General features: G+C 39.9%; 1 protein-coding gene across 1 annotated transcript in view; it reads right to left on the reverse strand.

Moving 5' to 3' along the window:
* Prex2 (phosphatidylinositol-3,4,5-trisphosphate dependent Rac exchange factor 2) overlaps positions 1–16,200 on the reverse strand; it is a 273,913-nt gene that overhangs the window by 46,220 nt on the left and 211,493 nt on the right. Inside the window, 1 exon segment of the mRNA XM_005066754.4 lies at positions 7,334–7,448. Coding sequence (XP_005066811.2) covers positions 7,334–7,448 — 115 coding nt within the window.

The raw sequence follows: 16,200 nt of genomic DNA on the forward strand, positions 1-16,200 counted from the left end.
AATTAAAAAAATAAAAAACAGAGAAAAACAAGACTTTTAAAAGGACATGTGCCACTTTTTCCTCACAAAGGCACTTCTTAAGGGAACCATTGCTATGAATAATTTTCTCCTTTTCTGTAAAGATGATGGATTTACATTTAGATAGCACAGATCATCAACCCTAAAAAATTCAGTATGAAGCTGTAACTTCATGTAAATAATAAATGACATTAGCTAATGCAGAACTTGTTCCTTTTTTGTTTTGTTTGATTTTACTATTCATTTTACACTAAAAGTAGCATTAAAAGATAATTACCTAAGTAGCTAAAACATCAAGGACTCCTTGGCAATAGGGAACATTGTTCACATTTACAATTTATATCCTTACTTGCCACATTGTGGTGCTTTTTGCAATAGAGGAAGAATTAAAATGAAAGGATTTAGTAGTGATAAATTGCCCTTAAGTAGGGCATGGTAAAATGAGGCTGATGGAAAGGATGGATCATGGCCAGGGGGAATAAAAAGAGAAGAGAATGGGAGAGAGAGAATAGAGTAGGTATAGGAGTTGAAGCCAGGGTTAGCAATACTCCTTAACTCCTGAATTTGTCAGAATTTCACACTTCAGTTGTTCTTATTTTATTAGTAGAAATAAATCAATAAGAATAATTTCTGGCTTGGTTCAGGAAGGAATTTACATTCTAGAAACATCTGGTAACTATTTATGCTAGCTCAGCCTTGTTCACAGGCTAAAGAACCAAGCAGGCATCTACAGAAAAGGGCCAGGGCCATGGTGCCAGAACAAGTCTCCCAAGCTCTTTTCCACCTGTCTCTCCCTCAAGCTGGAGAGTGGTGAGCTGAGCTGCCTGGCATGGGCTTCTTCACTGCATACACCCTGTGGAAACTTTAGTTGTCTTTAATATCATTTGCAATGGATGCATGAACTATTAACAGAGAGTACTAATTCAGTACAATCTTCCCAGTGGCTTCTCCATTGTAATTCGAAATGAACATGACTTGCCCACAATAGACAACAGCCCTGAATAGTTTTATCCAGGCTCTGTCCATTTCTCTCAGTGTGATTCATGCCCCCCAGGTGCTAGAATCCTATTGGCTTTCTTTGTGTGCCCTGAACACCATAGACATGTTCCTACAGATTGCTGTTGCATTAACTTTTCCTGGGAAGACCCAACTGAATTGCAATCACTCCAGATAGGCACCAATGACAGACCAAGTAAGACTATTAAAGTCTAACTTGGGGAGGCCAGTGAGTTTACTGGACTTTCTTTCACACCACAGTTGGAGGGTTAATTACAGGGCTAGAGGTGACCCTCAAACAGCAGTATCACTTCAAAGTTCCCACCCATCATGGATGGTGACCTCATAGAATCTGCATCATAGAGCCTGTTTTGTTTTGTTTTGTTTTGTTTTTAGTCTAAAACTATTATAACAAGCTGGGGAGGCACAAGACATGTGGATGCTTGCAGACCCTGGTTTCTTTTTTTTTAATTTATTTTTCAGTTTAAATTTAGATAAGAAACAAGGTTGCTTCACAAGTCAGTTCCAGGGCCCTCTCCCTTTCCCTCCTCTCCTCCTGTGCCCTCCCCCAACCCCCCTATATCCCCTCATTTCCCCAGGGAGGGTGAGGCCCTCCATGGGGTGTCCATAGTCTGTCATTTCATATAGGGCAGGGCCTAGACCCTTCCCCAAGAGTTCAGGGTGAGAGTGCACCTCACATTGTTGGATGGGAGTCCAAAGTCCGTGTGTATACTCGGGATGGGTACTGATCTGCTGCCCAAGGCTCAATAGATTACCTAGGCCTCCTCACTGACACTCACATTCAGGGGCAGGCCCTGGTTTCTAATCAGCCTTTTCCCCTACATATGGCCTAGCATCTCCTAAGATCACTTGCTGCTGATGTGGGTGGTAGAGTGGAGATAAAAAGCTGAAATCCCAGACAGGGGTCTCTTGATCTTCCCCAGGGAGTGTCAACAACTTCATTATCACTGGCACCACTTGGTACCACTGTCTTGCTCTATTCTAGTTGCTGGAGGCTACAGGACAAAGTCAAAGAAGGCATCTCCTCAGGACCTGCAGAAAAAGCACCACACAATGCTTGCAGGAATTGATTAACTTTTTAAAAAGGGGTCTTCCCTGTGTCCTGGCAAGGCTGTCTCCTTGTGACTCAATGTTCAAATACAACACATCTTTCTTCCTCTCGTGATAACCTCAAATGTGTTGGGTAAATGAATGACTGATAATACAAAATCAGAACCTTGGAGGTCACTGGAGCATTATATATGGAAACAGTAGTGGAAAATTTGTTTTATACAAAACAAAAAAAAGTGTCATTAGAGAGAAATGCTCTTTGATTTAAAGCTTGGTTTCACCACTCAACTGTCTGGATAATATTACCTTCTTCTTAAAGTGGAAATAATAATAATAATAATAATAATAATAATGTGGAACACTAAGCTTTTAAATAACCCATATAACTTGCCTTTCACTGGACTAACTCAATATATCCTTAGGATTTGGCAGGTTTGAAGTCTGTCATTTTCTACTAGGTGGACAATTATACCCATCTAATCTTGGCTGCTCTACAGCAAGAGAACCCACTGTTACTTCTTGCACAGTACCCTTGCATGCTCATTTGATGGTCCACTAGTCTATCATACTGAGGGTCCTCAGAAGGGAGCTGACATCTAGGCTCTAGCTTCAAGCCCTCCCAGGCCCTTTAGTAGAGTTGGTGATACAGGGGGCACTGTCTTTATTCTATGTGCAATATTTCTCTCCAGTGATTATTATTTTCCCAGATGAGAGAATTAAATGTATACACATAGAGGAGAGGGGTGCCAAGCAGAATGAAAGAACATTTATACCAGACTGAAGTCAGCACAGCCCTGGATGTCAACATCACACAGCCAATACATTGTTTTGCTTATGCTAGCTTGAGTTTACATTCTGAAGCCTGCCATTTAAGGAATGTTTTCTAATCACACAGATGAAAGTCAAAAAAATGTTTTCTGAAATCTGATGTGTCAACAAAAATAATGTCCAGAATTAAGTAAGCTCTACTGAAAGAGTGAAAAGGGCACAAGGGTTATGAGGAATGAAAACAAAAAAAGAAAAAGAAAAAAAAACTCCTTTTTAAAGACGGTCAGTCAATGTTCCTGTAATGGTCATTATTACCTCCCATCTCAGAAAAACATAAGCAGATTTCTGAACTAGTAAATATCTGTGCAAAGCCACGGGAAAAACAATTAAGGAAGAAACTGACTAGATATTCAAGAAGCAAGCAAGAGGAGAAGACCTCTGAATATGGGAAGACAATTGCCTTCCTGAGCACAGGAAATCTAATGTGTAACAAGTAGGACAGACAGACAGCAGGACATTACCTAATAAAAAAGGCACCTAATGTTTTACCAAAGCATACCTACTTCTAAAAACCTTTCTTGAAGAGAGATTCATTAAAATGTTTCCTTATGAGAGCAGAAGCATACTATTTTCTTCAAATAATAGTATGTAATCATCAATAAAACTCCTGCCAAATATTTTATATCTATATACCTATATATTTACATATACACACATATATATGTACACACACATATAAACTTCTGTTTAAAATAGACTCACAGGGCTAAGAAAGCCAGGTCTTATTCCCCATTACTTACTGCTAGTTCAGCATAAATGTCATTGTTACAGTTTGAATGTAGCATGTGGCAGGTTCCTGACAGTGCATGTGTCTGGATAATTTGGTCCCAGTTGGTGGTGCTGATTGGAAGTGAAAAGTCTGCAATGTAGACTCTAGCCGACAGAAGTGGGACACTAAGGTTGGGCCTTTGAATGTTACACTTGCTTCTGGCGTGGGCCTATACTCTCTGTGACCTGACCACATGTAAGGAGCTACCACCTCACACTCACATCCCTTGATGTACCATGCCCCCCGTAACCATGACTCAACATAAACTTTTCTCTCAAGTTATTTGGGTACAACATTTTGTCACAGCAATAAAACGTTACCAATACCAGTAATGCAATCCAACATACATCTGTAGAGAGCTTTTTATGCAAAAATATTTTGATAAATACAAGAGGGGACACTAAAGTCAACTAATCCTTCCACTCAAAGAACTCATACTACAATTAAGAAGGTGAGAGATATAACGATAACTTATCATCTAAAGGAAAACATCTCTAATTAGCATAAAAAGAAAAATAAAAGTTGGGTGAGAATTTCTCAGTCATTTAGGTCTGGGTAGTGGTTCTGAAAGTGGAGTGAGAGGAAGAATGAATCATGTGGAAAGCTTGCTATAGCCCAGGCAGTGGGGCACACTCAAGAGTTTTTAAGAAGTTTGCAGAAGCCACTGACATTGCTTGTATGAGGACCATCCTTTAAGAACTCTAATTTAGGAATTGGTCTTGAATTCTGTCTATACATTAAACGCCTGGGTATCTTTTGAAAAGTCTGCTGCCCCAGATGCATTCCAAGTCTATGATAAATGAATATAAAGAGGACTGTAGCAACATGAGAAGATGAATCATAGGCACAGCTTTCTCGGGAGCTGGAAAGCAGGGAAGGCAGATGCTAATGAAGAATGAGGAGTCAAGAGAGGGCAAGTATGAGGCACATTTAGGAAGGAGAACATGACTGATGCATCTCTAGAGAAAGGAAGTATAGGGTTAGGTCGTGAAAGAGCTTCATTTCCAAGCTAAGGAGCCTGATATTTCTCTTGGAGGCAACAAGAGATCATTAAAGACCTCCAAATAGGAGGCTGGCATGGTCTGGAGGCACACTCCTGAGTGTATGAATACACAACTGGTGCTTCGAGACAGGGATAAATAGGATGTCTCAGCAGTGGTCCATTTTCTAAAAATGAGTCTACGGATGCATGCTCAAGGGCGTGTGTTCTATAGAAATGCTTCAATTTTAGAACTAGTTTGAAGACAACCTAGAGATAGATTTCACCAGTTAGGAAGACAAAATTCTCCTCTAACAATCATCAATGGAAAGATTTTTCTCAAGACTGAACTTAAGTTTCCTAAGACAATGCTTCTTAGTTGGGGAATTAGGGACAAACTGATTACGGATTTAAGGTTAATACTTTTCTTTCCTATGAAAGGAGTTAGTAAATTTTATAGCTCTGAGAAACAGGGATGTAGACAAGGAAATAAAATTGAAACAAGCTAAGCCAATCCAAATCTGATCATCAGGATCTCAGACTGCATTTGCTAAGGAAGAGGAAATAGTACTTGAAAAAATCAGGGATTTAAAGCTTCCCAAAAATGATAAACGGTGGATGAAACAAAGAACACTGGAGAAGGAACACGTGTATGAAACCAGTAAGGTTAAGTATTACTACAGGAAGAAAATCACCAGGACAAACACACACCCTCTGCTGGTCATTTTAGGAATTAATTTAATCTTCAGAGTATCCACATGTGTGTGTGGCAGGGAGGCACAATATCATTTTTGAATTACAAAGACTCAAGTTAGAACAATATTTTTCCGTTAAAAATAAATGTTAAGCAAAATAAGCCAGACTCATGAAGATAGGCACCACACATTGTCTTACTGGATAACACTATAAATTTATATCTCTCTCTGGTGTCCCTACTCTCTTCCTCCCAGCACGTGTGTGTGTGTGTATGTGTGTGTGTGCGTGTAAAATCATGAAATTATAAAGAGGATCGTGAAATGGGAAGAAGAAATCTCAAGCGTGGAAGGGAGTAAGGCAAATGGTAATGGAATGCAGGAGGCATACAAGTTGAGGAGGGAAGAATTCAGCTGAAAGGAAGAGGATCAATCAGAGAGAAAGGGGAGCATTGAAGAGGACTCTGAGGGAGAGGGGAAAATAGGAATAAAGGGTAGTGCTGCATGTATATAGAAGATACTATAATGAAATACATTACTTTGTATGCTAACTTTTTAAAACTTTTTTTAAAAACCTACAATTTTCCAAGTAATTTTAAAAGTGACCTGTCAGCCAGTTCACTCACAAGAGAGAAATATCTTCTAATAACTATGGAAAATAAAAGCTTCTACATTACAATCCAGTTCCTTCCCAATGGTTATGGTTCATTTTTCTTGCCATTGTGTTATTAAGGAAATTCCTGGTTCCCTTTTTGAGGCCTTGCTAATAAGATAATTTTAAATGGCCATAGAAGGAATCTTGGAGATCATTTTATTAGAATCTGGAAGGAAAAACAATAGGACAGGCAAGATGTCCGTCTCAGAAGCTGCACAGGGGAGGGAGACAGTGAGGCAGAAGAAAAAGTCACTCTCTTTTGAGTTTGGGTCCATGAAGGCTTGCATGCTTAGTAAATCAACTGCATGGTGAAAGGGGAGGGAGGGGACAGAGGCACCTTCAAACACAGGTAACAAAGCCATGAACAAGCTTAGTCATTTGACTGGGTTCCAAAAAAGGAGGAAAAACAAACCAAAAAACAAAAACAGGCAAGCTTAGCAGTGTGGCATGGGCCACAAAGGGCTTCTATGCAGTATAAGTACATCATCTCAATGAGGAGATAATTATTCCTCCCATCTGTGGGATTGACAGGCCCAGCTGCAGGAGACAGTAGGACACAGCACTCTAATCTTGGGACAGATCAGAAGGCCAAGTCCCCAGGCAGGGCCTGAGTGCCAACTCAGATTCCATTCTTTGGGTCAGGAGGAAAGAACTTTCCCTTAACGAATCTCAACAAATCCTGATATAGTAACTCTTCCATGTATTATCTTAAATCCTAAAAGAGGAAGCTGATATTTCCTTTGTAGTGTCACCAGGGAAATGGATTAGATTTGAAACCAACCAGGAGAGAAGAGGCCATCCTTCAAGGCTTCCAACTCTGACAATATCTATAGTAACTGCACAGTAACAGTGCAAGAAAAAATAATATTAAAATTCAAGTGTTACTAATTTGGATGCAGGTACATTTTCCAATAACAGGCACATAGTTGTCATATGTTCATATTGGGTTTTTTTTTCTCCCCATGTGAGGGTCCAGCTGTTTAGTGTCATGTGAAGGAATGTACATTCCCAGCAATTCAATGACCCTTTCTGTAGATGTCACTGTAACATACAACACTGATATTTTCCCTGGAAACAATCTGCTACACTTTAATCACATCCCTTTACTTTCTCCAGAAATTAAAACCTCAGTACAAAACATTCCAAAACTCTTAATTGTCATGGGGCATACTCATTAGGGTATTTGAGAGATGAAACATTATAAATACCCAAGGAAATATTAACAATATAAGCTAATGAAAATGTCATAAATCCTACTCATGTACCAAAACATATAGCCTAATATGAAAAGCAAAACTAAGTCAACCAAAGTGGAGGTTACATACCTGAGCTTCTGATTGTACTGTCTGACCTTTTCCAGGGAGGCTGTGTTTATCTGGGCTTGAAACTCTTCCACAGACACGTTGTCTCTATAGGAATATCCTTCCATGCTCTCCAAGGCTGCAGAAACACATTAGCCGTTTACACACAGTCTTGAGTTTCTGTGCCTTGCCTCTAATCCTACTAATTTCCAATAGATACACCCGAGTGTCCACTATGAACACATAGGCAACAAAAGACTCCAAAAATGAGTGAAACTGTGCCCTGGGTTCTCAAAATGTATGTCAAACAGTTGTGAAATCTGCTGTTTTGTTAAGTAGGCAAAGAAAATTTCTGGTTTAAACCATCCTCTATTTTTGAAACATTTTGAATGCATTGTAGAAAAATAGACTAAGCTACCCCAAAATATGAAGACTATTTTCAGCTGATTATTTTGAGAAACTGCAGACACAAGAAGTATGCTGAAAACAGAAACTTAGTCTTTTTCTAAGAGGAATTTGTATCCAAAGCAGAAGCCTGCACTGTGTGTGTGTGTACCTGTGCTGCTGTGGGAGGCTAGGGTGAGGGAATGGGGATGGGGGTGAGGGTGAGAGTCTGCCTTTGCATGTACATCTCCTGTTCTGCACCATGAAGAGAAAGGGGAGAAAGCATCTGGTCCCTGCACAAGTCCCTGAAATAAATCCATACAACTCTCATCCTTATTTCCTTGTCATCACTTATAATCGGGCCTTTCTCCATATTTGCTTCCATGGACATGCATAAGTAGTCTCTCTTTTTGCCATGGGATGTATTCTAAGTCATAGCTACAGTAGATGCTGAAACCAGGGATTCTACTAAAGCCTGTGTAGACATACACACTGTACACACAGACACACACACGTGCACGGACACACACACACACACCACTTTTGTAATGTGCTTTCCATTTTCACTAAGAACTTATACACTGTGGATGTAACTTCCACAATGAGATAGTAGAAACACAAGAACAGAACACTTCAACCTCACAATGTTACTCTGTATTTACTTGGTTGAGAGTGTTAACCTTTTTCCCAGGAAGGTGGCATTGTAAGCCTCTCTTTAACACACCCCATTTGCCAGCATCATTATTTTTACATGTTAGGGCCATTACTCATTAAAATCAGGGTTAGTTGAAACTGAATACTGAGACTCTGTATAGTTAATGCCCTAATAACTAAGGTCAACCAAAAGTCTAATGGGTAGATGGCTTATACAAGCATGGATACAATGATCAAAGGCTGATCATTCACAGGTGGGTTAGACAAACATCACACTATTCAGAGTGGTGTGCAAAGGAAACCATGTATTTATTTATTTCTAGTATTCTCCATTTAACATTTTCAGACAAAGATTTCTGGCTGGTACATAACAACACAGAAAGTGAAATGGCAGAGAAGGGGGAGACCAGTAAATCTTAGCATGAAAGCTGAAGAAGGGCTCCTGCTACTTGTCTGACACACTGTATTTTGTGCCACTTTGGCTCCACTTTGCCTCATATAGTAATTTCCTCTAATGTCGCACTCTTCTGTAGTTACTTTAGATCCTGAAATGATAAGACTGCTCAACAACCACCTTTATTATAACTGCCCTCAAGGAACCTACAAGCCATGGGGCATCAGGAGCCCCCATGATGAAATCACTCCCCCAGTGTTAGTTACTGTGGTTGTAACACAAGACCCTGACAAAAAGCAACTTAAAAAGGGTTATTTTAGCTTACAGTTCCAAAAGGGACATAGGCTAGGATGGCAGGGGTGGAGGTGTGGGATGGTGGTGGTGGTGGCAGCAGGGGATCATATTTCAATCACACACAGGAAGCAAAGAGGGAAAACATGAGCCATTGCTGGGGTACAAAACCCCAAAGAAAGCCCATTCCCAGTAACACAACTCCTTCAGGAAATTTCAGTTCCAAAAGCATTGGTTTTCATCTTTCTTAATGCTGTGGCCTTTTAACATAGTTCCTCATGTTGTGGTGACCCCCAACCATTAAATTAATTTTATTGATACATCAGAACTGTAATTTTGCTGCTGTTATGAATTGTAATGTAAATATTTTTGGAGACAGAGGTTTGCCAAAGGGGCTGTGAATCACAGGTTGAAAACCACTGTCCTAAAGGGTTCATAACTTTTCTGTACAGTGTCACTAAGAAACATGTGCTCAAACACTTTTGTATTCAAGCCATCACATTTCCCAAGTAGTAACACCCATGCTGAGTTATCCCCACATGGAAAGCAGAATACTCATCTTGAGTGGTAATGATGATGACTTCTCCAGAAGTCCTTGCCTGCTGTCGCCTATGTGCACTTTAACCTTCTCATTTGTTTCTTATCTACAAAATCTCAAACTTCCTATCAGACCACTAAGACAGTCGCCAGGTCACTTCCCTGCCTCACCTGTACTTCCTTGCATGGCTATACTGATACGTGCTCCCTTCTCTTTAATGCATGCCCTCACATGGCTACACTGATACACATGCTTCTTTCTCTTTACATGCACATCCTCAAATGGCTACACTGATACATGCTTCTTTCTCTTTACACGCACGTCCTCACATGGCTACACTGATATGTGCTTCTTTCTCTTTACACGCACGTCCTCACATGGCTACACTGATATGTGCTCCCTTCTCTTTAATGCATGCCCTCATATGGCTACACTGATACACATGCTTCTTTCTCTTTACACGCACGTCCTCACATGGCTACACTGATATGTGCTTCTTTCTCTTTACACGCACGTCCTCACATGGCTACACTGATATGTGCTCCCTTCTCTTTAATGCATGCCCTCATATGGCTACACTGATACACATGCTTCTTTCTCTTTACATGCACATCCTCAAATGGCTACACTGATACATGCTTCTTTCTCTTTACATGCATGTCCTCACATGGCTACACTGATACGTGCTCCCTTCTCTTTACATGCATGTCCTCACATGGCTACACTGATATGTGCTCCCTTCTCTTTACACGCACATCCTCACATGGCTACACTGATATGTGCTCCCTTCTCTTTACATGCACGTCCTCACATGGCTACACTGATACGTGCTCCCTTCTCTTTACATGAATGTCCTCACATGGTTACCCTGACACACGTTCCTTTCTCTGCCTTTGCCACTGCTTGTCTCTTTTTTTGGTGCAGTGAGACAGAACACAGGGAGAGTCCATGGCACCCTGGGAGATGGTGCCTTTTACCCTAAACTCAAGTAACAGAGTCACCTCCTTGTTCTCTTTTGGCATTGTCTATGTCCATCTGAGCTATACAAGGCTACTCTTTCATTTATCTTGGCCTTAATGATCTGTCTTTGCTACTGGGAACTTTTCCAGTTAACAGTTAATATAAAGGGTGGAGAGAAACTTGTTTTTCCCTTTATAGTATTCTTTATAAAGCTAAGATCAAGCTTCATTATATATATGTATCTATAAATAATATATACAATAATATATACTACACCTTAAATGTATTATACTATATATGCGCACATAGGTATGGTCATGGCATGTATATATGCAGTAGAACTGTGCATTTAGATATATCAGAGTAAACAAGGAGCCCAGAATAGTGGTAGTAAGACAGGATAGAAAGACAGGAAATTGGGGGTATAGAGAAAAGAAAAGGAGACCCTTACCCTGAGGTCTGGTTGAAATCTCTTGAAGCTGAGAGTAAAAAACTCATGCAACATTAACAAAACTTGCTATGAATGTTGCCAACAAAGTTGATTTTCCTTTTATATAGATATATTTCATTTAAAAAATGTCAAAGTAGCCGGGGGTTTGTGGCACACACCTTTAGTCCCAGTACTAGGGAGGCAGAGGCAGGTGGATCTCTTTGAGTTTGAGGCCAATCTGGTCTACAGAGTGAGTTTCCAGGATGGGCTCCAAAACAATACAGAGAAATCTTGTCTCAAAAAAACAAAAAATTGTCAAAGTAGTAATGATGAAGACCTAAATGTACATGATCAAGTACGGTCTTTCTTCTTTTCCAACTGTACAACTGCAGTCATCTGGAAATCTCATGTATGCAAGAGAATTAACACCATTTACAATAAAAACTGTATCTTATATCCCTTGGGTAGTCTTTCTATCCATGTGTGATGGAGAGTTGCAATGGTCAGCTTCACACAATCTAGAATTTGCTGGAAAGATGGTTTCAATGAAAACTTCCCAACTCAGGGCGGCCTGTGGAGATGTCTGTAGGACTTGTTTTGTTTGCATTACCAAATGTAGGAGATGCATCCTGGAAGTGAGCAGCACTGTTCCCTGGGTTTGTATCATGAGTTGTATAATAGTAAAGAAAGTGAATTGTGCAGTAGGAACTCCCTGATTCATTTCTCTCTGCTCTCAACGTTGGATATGGATAGCTACTCCTACTGCCTGTTCTCACTCCCCTCAATGAGGGGCTGGAACCTGGAGCTGTAAGCTTTAAGTTCAGGCTTTGACTTTCCCAGTGATAGAATTGTAAATCAGAATAAACTCTTTCTTTCTTAAAGTTGCCTTTGTCAGGACATTTATCAGTGTAACCGAGCTGAAATTAGAATACCATAGAATCTCATCCAAGGCACTTCAAGATCTCACTCATCAAAGGGTAGAGGAATTGCCTAGAAACATTGAAGCAGTAAATCCAGAAACCACAAAAATCTTCTGTGTGACTCTTCTGAGAATACTTACAGATGGCTCTCATAAAAAGACCTCACCCAATTTTGGGTATATACAAACCCTCCTTCAAGTCCTTCTCTATATTTTTGTCTACACTTAAAACCATGCTAAACATCTTAATAAACCCAATTAGGAATCCTGGCATTGATGGGTAAAGTTCCCAAAATGCTACTCCTTAGTCAGCTCCAAGTAGTAACACAGAGATGTATCAATGGTCCATGTCCTTCTGCCACTGACATCTTTTCTAGTGACTATGAAGGAACACCCTGTGGAGAAGTATTGGTGGTTTTCCTTGACTGTTATTGAACAGCACTACTCTACTCTCCTAGCTTGTATGTCACCTTGGTTTTTCTGTTTCTTGAAGAAAATCAAAAGCCCCACATGATGTCTAATGATTATAACTAGGTCTGAAGACAGGTTTTTGCTAGAATTATCAACATCAATTCCTGGGCCAGATGGAGCAATCATGGCTATTTGTGAAGATATCAACATGAGGTCAATTTACCAATGAAAGATGTAAGTCATTTTGTTTTTACAATTATTTTTATATAAGCCTGTATATCTGTATGCATTGTTCCCACTGAATGAAAATGAGGACATGACCATCCTAGGTATGATTCAGAAGGTTTTTGTTGTAGATATGAGGGAGAGAATAGCCAGAAGCATCTAGAACAGTTTAGACTGAACATGACCGGCAGGATAGACCAGGTCATGGAATAGGGGTGAGAGATGAAGAGAAGAGAGACAGAATAGAAGAGATGAAGAGAGGATCTAGGAGCCAAGTACCAAGTGCATCAAGACAGCACATAGCCAAAAGGCTGGGTTATATAGGAAAGAAAATTGGGTGTGGGGAGAAGAGAAGTTCAAAGGCTGGAGAACTTTAGGGTAGAGTAGGGAGTGAGAAGTGTGAGAGGAGTGAGTACTCTAACAGGTACTTTCCAATGCTAGGAGAGACTGGCAGCCAGAGTCCACTTTGGTGTATTAATAGGTACGTCAGTCAGCCATTTGTCCTGGGTTTCTTAGGGACTTAATATTCATACATCCTTCTAAATTTGTATATTAATTTCTTTGAACCAAATTGGTTCATAAGCGCGTGTTCACATCATGAAAAATGTTGAATTAGTGTAAATTATTGCATATTGTAACTGGAGTTTTAAGTTAACATTGCTGACTCTGGTTTCTAAACAGGCTAGGCTTAAACACCAATTCCAGTACATCTACTAAAGACACAACTGATGGGGAGGGACAAAGGGGTAGACTTAATCAATGTACCTGAGTTACTGACATGTGACTTAGACTTAAAGGAGAGCGCTGTAACAAGAGGCAATAAAAGTATGTAGTTAGGCAGTTTTGGGTCACGCAGTTGTCTCAATTCTGGCTCTAAAATATGGTTCAAAGAAGTCCTCCCTGCTGGAATAAACAAGTTGGTCCTCAGGAAATGGCAGCTTATATTCCAGGGTGTACACCTCATCAGAATGTACGACTGTCATCATCTGGTGGTCCTGCTCTGTTGTTCCAAGGTTTGGGACCATGCTTTATGTCTATCAGCTTGACAGGAGAGTGAATGAACTAAGCAGACATTCTCCCATAAACGACATGCTTACATACAGAGGCAAGCAGGCAATACAGGAGAGGGAGACAGGAAGGGGATGAAGGCAGAGGAACTGAACCTCTGGTGTGTTTCTGTTGTCTTGTCGACCCAAAAGCTAAGCCAATGCTGTCTTTAAAAGGCAGCTTCTGAGTGGCTGCTGCTTTAGGAATTAAATTGCTACCATATTGGTTCACATAAATGAGTGTTTTAAAGGAAGTAAAAATGTCTCCAGGGCTGTTAACATGTTAGGACTGTGCTCTACACGCATTTTCTGGGCTTTTAAAGTTTTTTAAAGAAAAATGACACAGAAAGGGGCCATCAAGTAAGAAAAACAGATATGGAAAGTTCTAGATATCATGAGAGTGTAATGGGGTTAGAAGAATAGGAAATAGGTTTTGGTAAAGAAGATTAATCAACAAAGGCTTTGAGCTTGGTGGTGGTGGCACACTCCTTCAATCCCAACACTTGGGAGGCAAAGGGAGGTGGATCTCTGTGAGTTTAAGGTCAGCCTAATCTACAAAGGACAGTCACAGCTACAAAGAGAAACCTGGTCTTGAAAAACTATACAAAAAAAAGACCTTGAGATTGAAAAAAAGAAAGTTTGTCCCAAAAGTAAAGGACCATTTCAAAGGATAGAGAGGAAGAAGTGAAGATGAAACAAAGGGTTTAAGTCTGTCTCACAGGAAGGGCTAAGTCATAAGAAGATGGATTAAAAATGAAACTTAAAGATAACATCATATGATTACACTTATTATAGTGAGAGGATTTAGACTTTTGCTAGGGTCAGAATTTTTAGGTACTTACTTCATCAATCTGGTCCAGAAAATTAGAGGACACTTTCAAAAGGAAATTATAACAACGATAAAGATCATGATAAAATATAGTTACTAACCAGTTTCCACAGATATCCCTATGCCTTTTGGAGATTTGAAGAACTGAACACAATAATGACCTCCTAAAAGGGTCAGGAGCAGGACATAGTGATAGCCTCAACTCTGGGGAGTTTTCACTCAGAAAAGATACTGTCCTTCTGAAAATTCCAGGCTAAAGAGGACTCTGAAGAATTCCCACGGAAATGGAAGAAACACTTTCTAAAACTGGGTCTTAAAGACTAGGGTAAGAGGGCTGTCATTGGAAATAAACACCCCATCCCAAAGGGGAGGGATGGTCTTTAGAACTAATACTGGTTGCCCCTGAGGACAGAGCTGCTCAAGGGTCCTCAGAGAAAGCTCTGTCAAGCAACTACAGATAGCCATCAAGAACCCTGAAGCAACTCTTGACATGACAGGTATGATGGAAATACTTCTTTCTTTTGGAAAACAGGGGCTCCCTTCTCTCCTTTCCTTGAAAACTATAGCCTTTTCTAAAAGTGTCAATGGGAACTCCCAAACGGAAAGATCCAGTGGGCCTTTAACATGAAGGCTGTGAGATGCAATTTTCTCTCAAACTTTTGATTTCTTCCTGAAGCTCTTGTCTTTTTGTTGTGAGGAGATAGGAAAGCCTGGGCAGGACCTTTGGTACCTTGCTGGGCTGTGTGTAACATCCCACTTTCATAGGTTTAAAACCCAATGGGAAATATTGATTAGCCCAAGATTTAAGGTCATTAGATAAACAGCAATACTTCTCCATCCAGTAGACTCAAATATCTATACTTTTTAATTCAAAAATTCCAAACTGCTTGGCTTATTGTCCTCTAATTAAAGGACAATTCCTTTGGACACATCTTAGATAAAGGTATCTGTCTTTTTCAATGGATTGATGCCCACAGCATCAGTACCCTGTATTGTGCTGTCATGGAGATTCAGAGGCTGAAGTAACCTTTTAGAAAACACAGCAGCTAAAGACTTGGAAAAAATAAGTAAGTTCAAATAAGAAAAAAGATACAGGTGCCGTAGTGGCACACACCTTTAATTCCAGAGGCAGGAGGATCTCTGGTCTATACATCAAGTTTCTGGACAGCCTCCAAAGCAGACAGCCTCCAAAGCTACACAGAAACCCTGTCTCAAACAAACAAACAAACAAACAAACAAAAAAGATACAAAAAGTTACAGATACTACAAGAGTGCAGTGGAAGGATGCATATGAAACAGATTTTTGGTAAAGAATAATAAAGAGAAAATGCACTGCTTCTAGATTAAAAAAATTGTTCCTGAAGGAAAAGACAATTCCAAAGCAAAAAGTGAAGACAGCAGAAAACTTAGGCCTGTCTCACAGAAAGGGCTAAGTCACAAAAAGGCTGACAAAAGATGAAATTTAAAGATAACAAATACATAATTAAAGACAATTTCTAAAAGTTGTAGAATATTTTGTACCTCAAAAAAAGGTTCAAATCTCTCCACAAAGGTGGGCAATTAGGGTCACTCTGAACTCTGGGATAATGTGCTCTGACCTCCAAAAGAAAGATGCTCTGATGGTTTAATATACCCAAAAGATTCCCATTCACACAAGGATGTCTGTTCCACTATGATCATAGCAGCGTTATATTTAATAGCTAGATCCTGGAAGCAACCTAGATGCCCCACAACTGAAGAATGGATAGAGTAAATGTGGTACATTTACACATTGGAGTACTACTCAGCGGAGAAAAACAATGGAATCTTG

The sequence above is a fragment of the Mesocricetus auratus genome, unplaced genomic scaffold (genome assembly GCF_017639785.1).
Source record: "Mesocricetus auratus isolate SY011 unplaced genomic scaffold, BCM_Maur_2.0 Super-Scaffold_6730, whole genome shotgun sequence".
Classification (NCBI taxonomy): domain Eukaryota; kingdom Metazoa; phylum Chordata; class Mammalia; order Rodentia; family Cricetidae; genus Mesocricetus; species Mesocricetus auratus.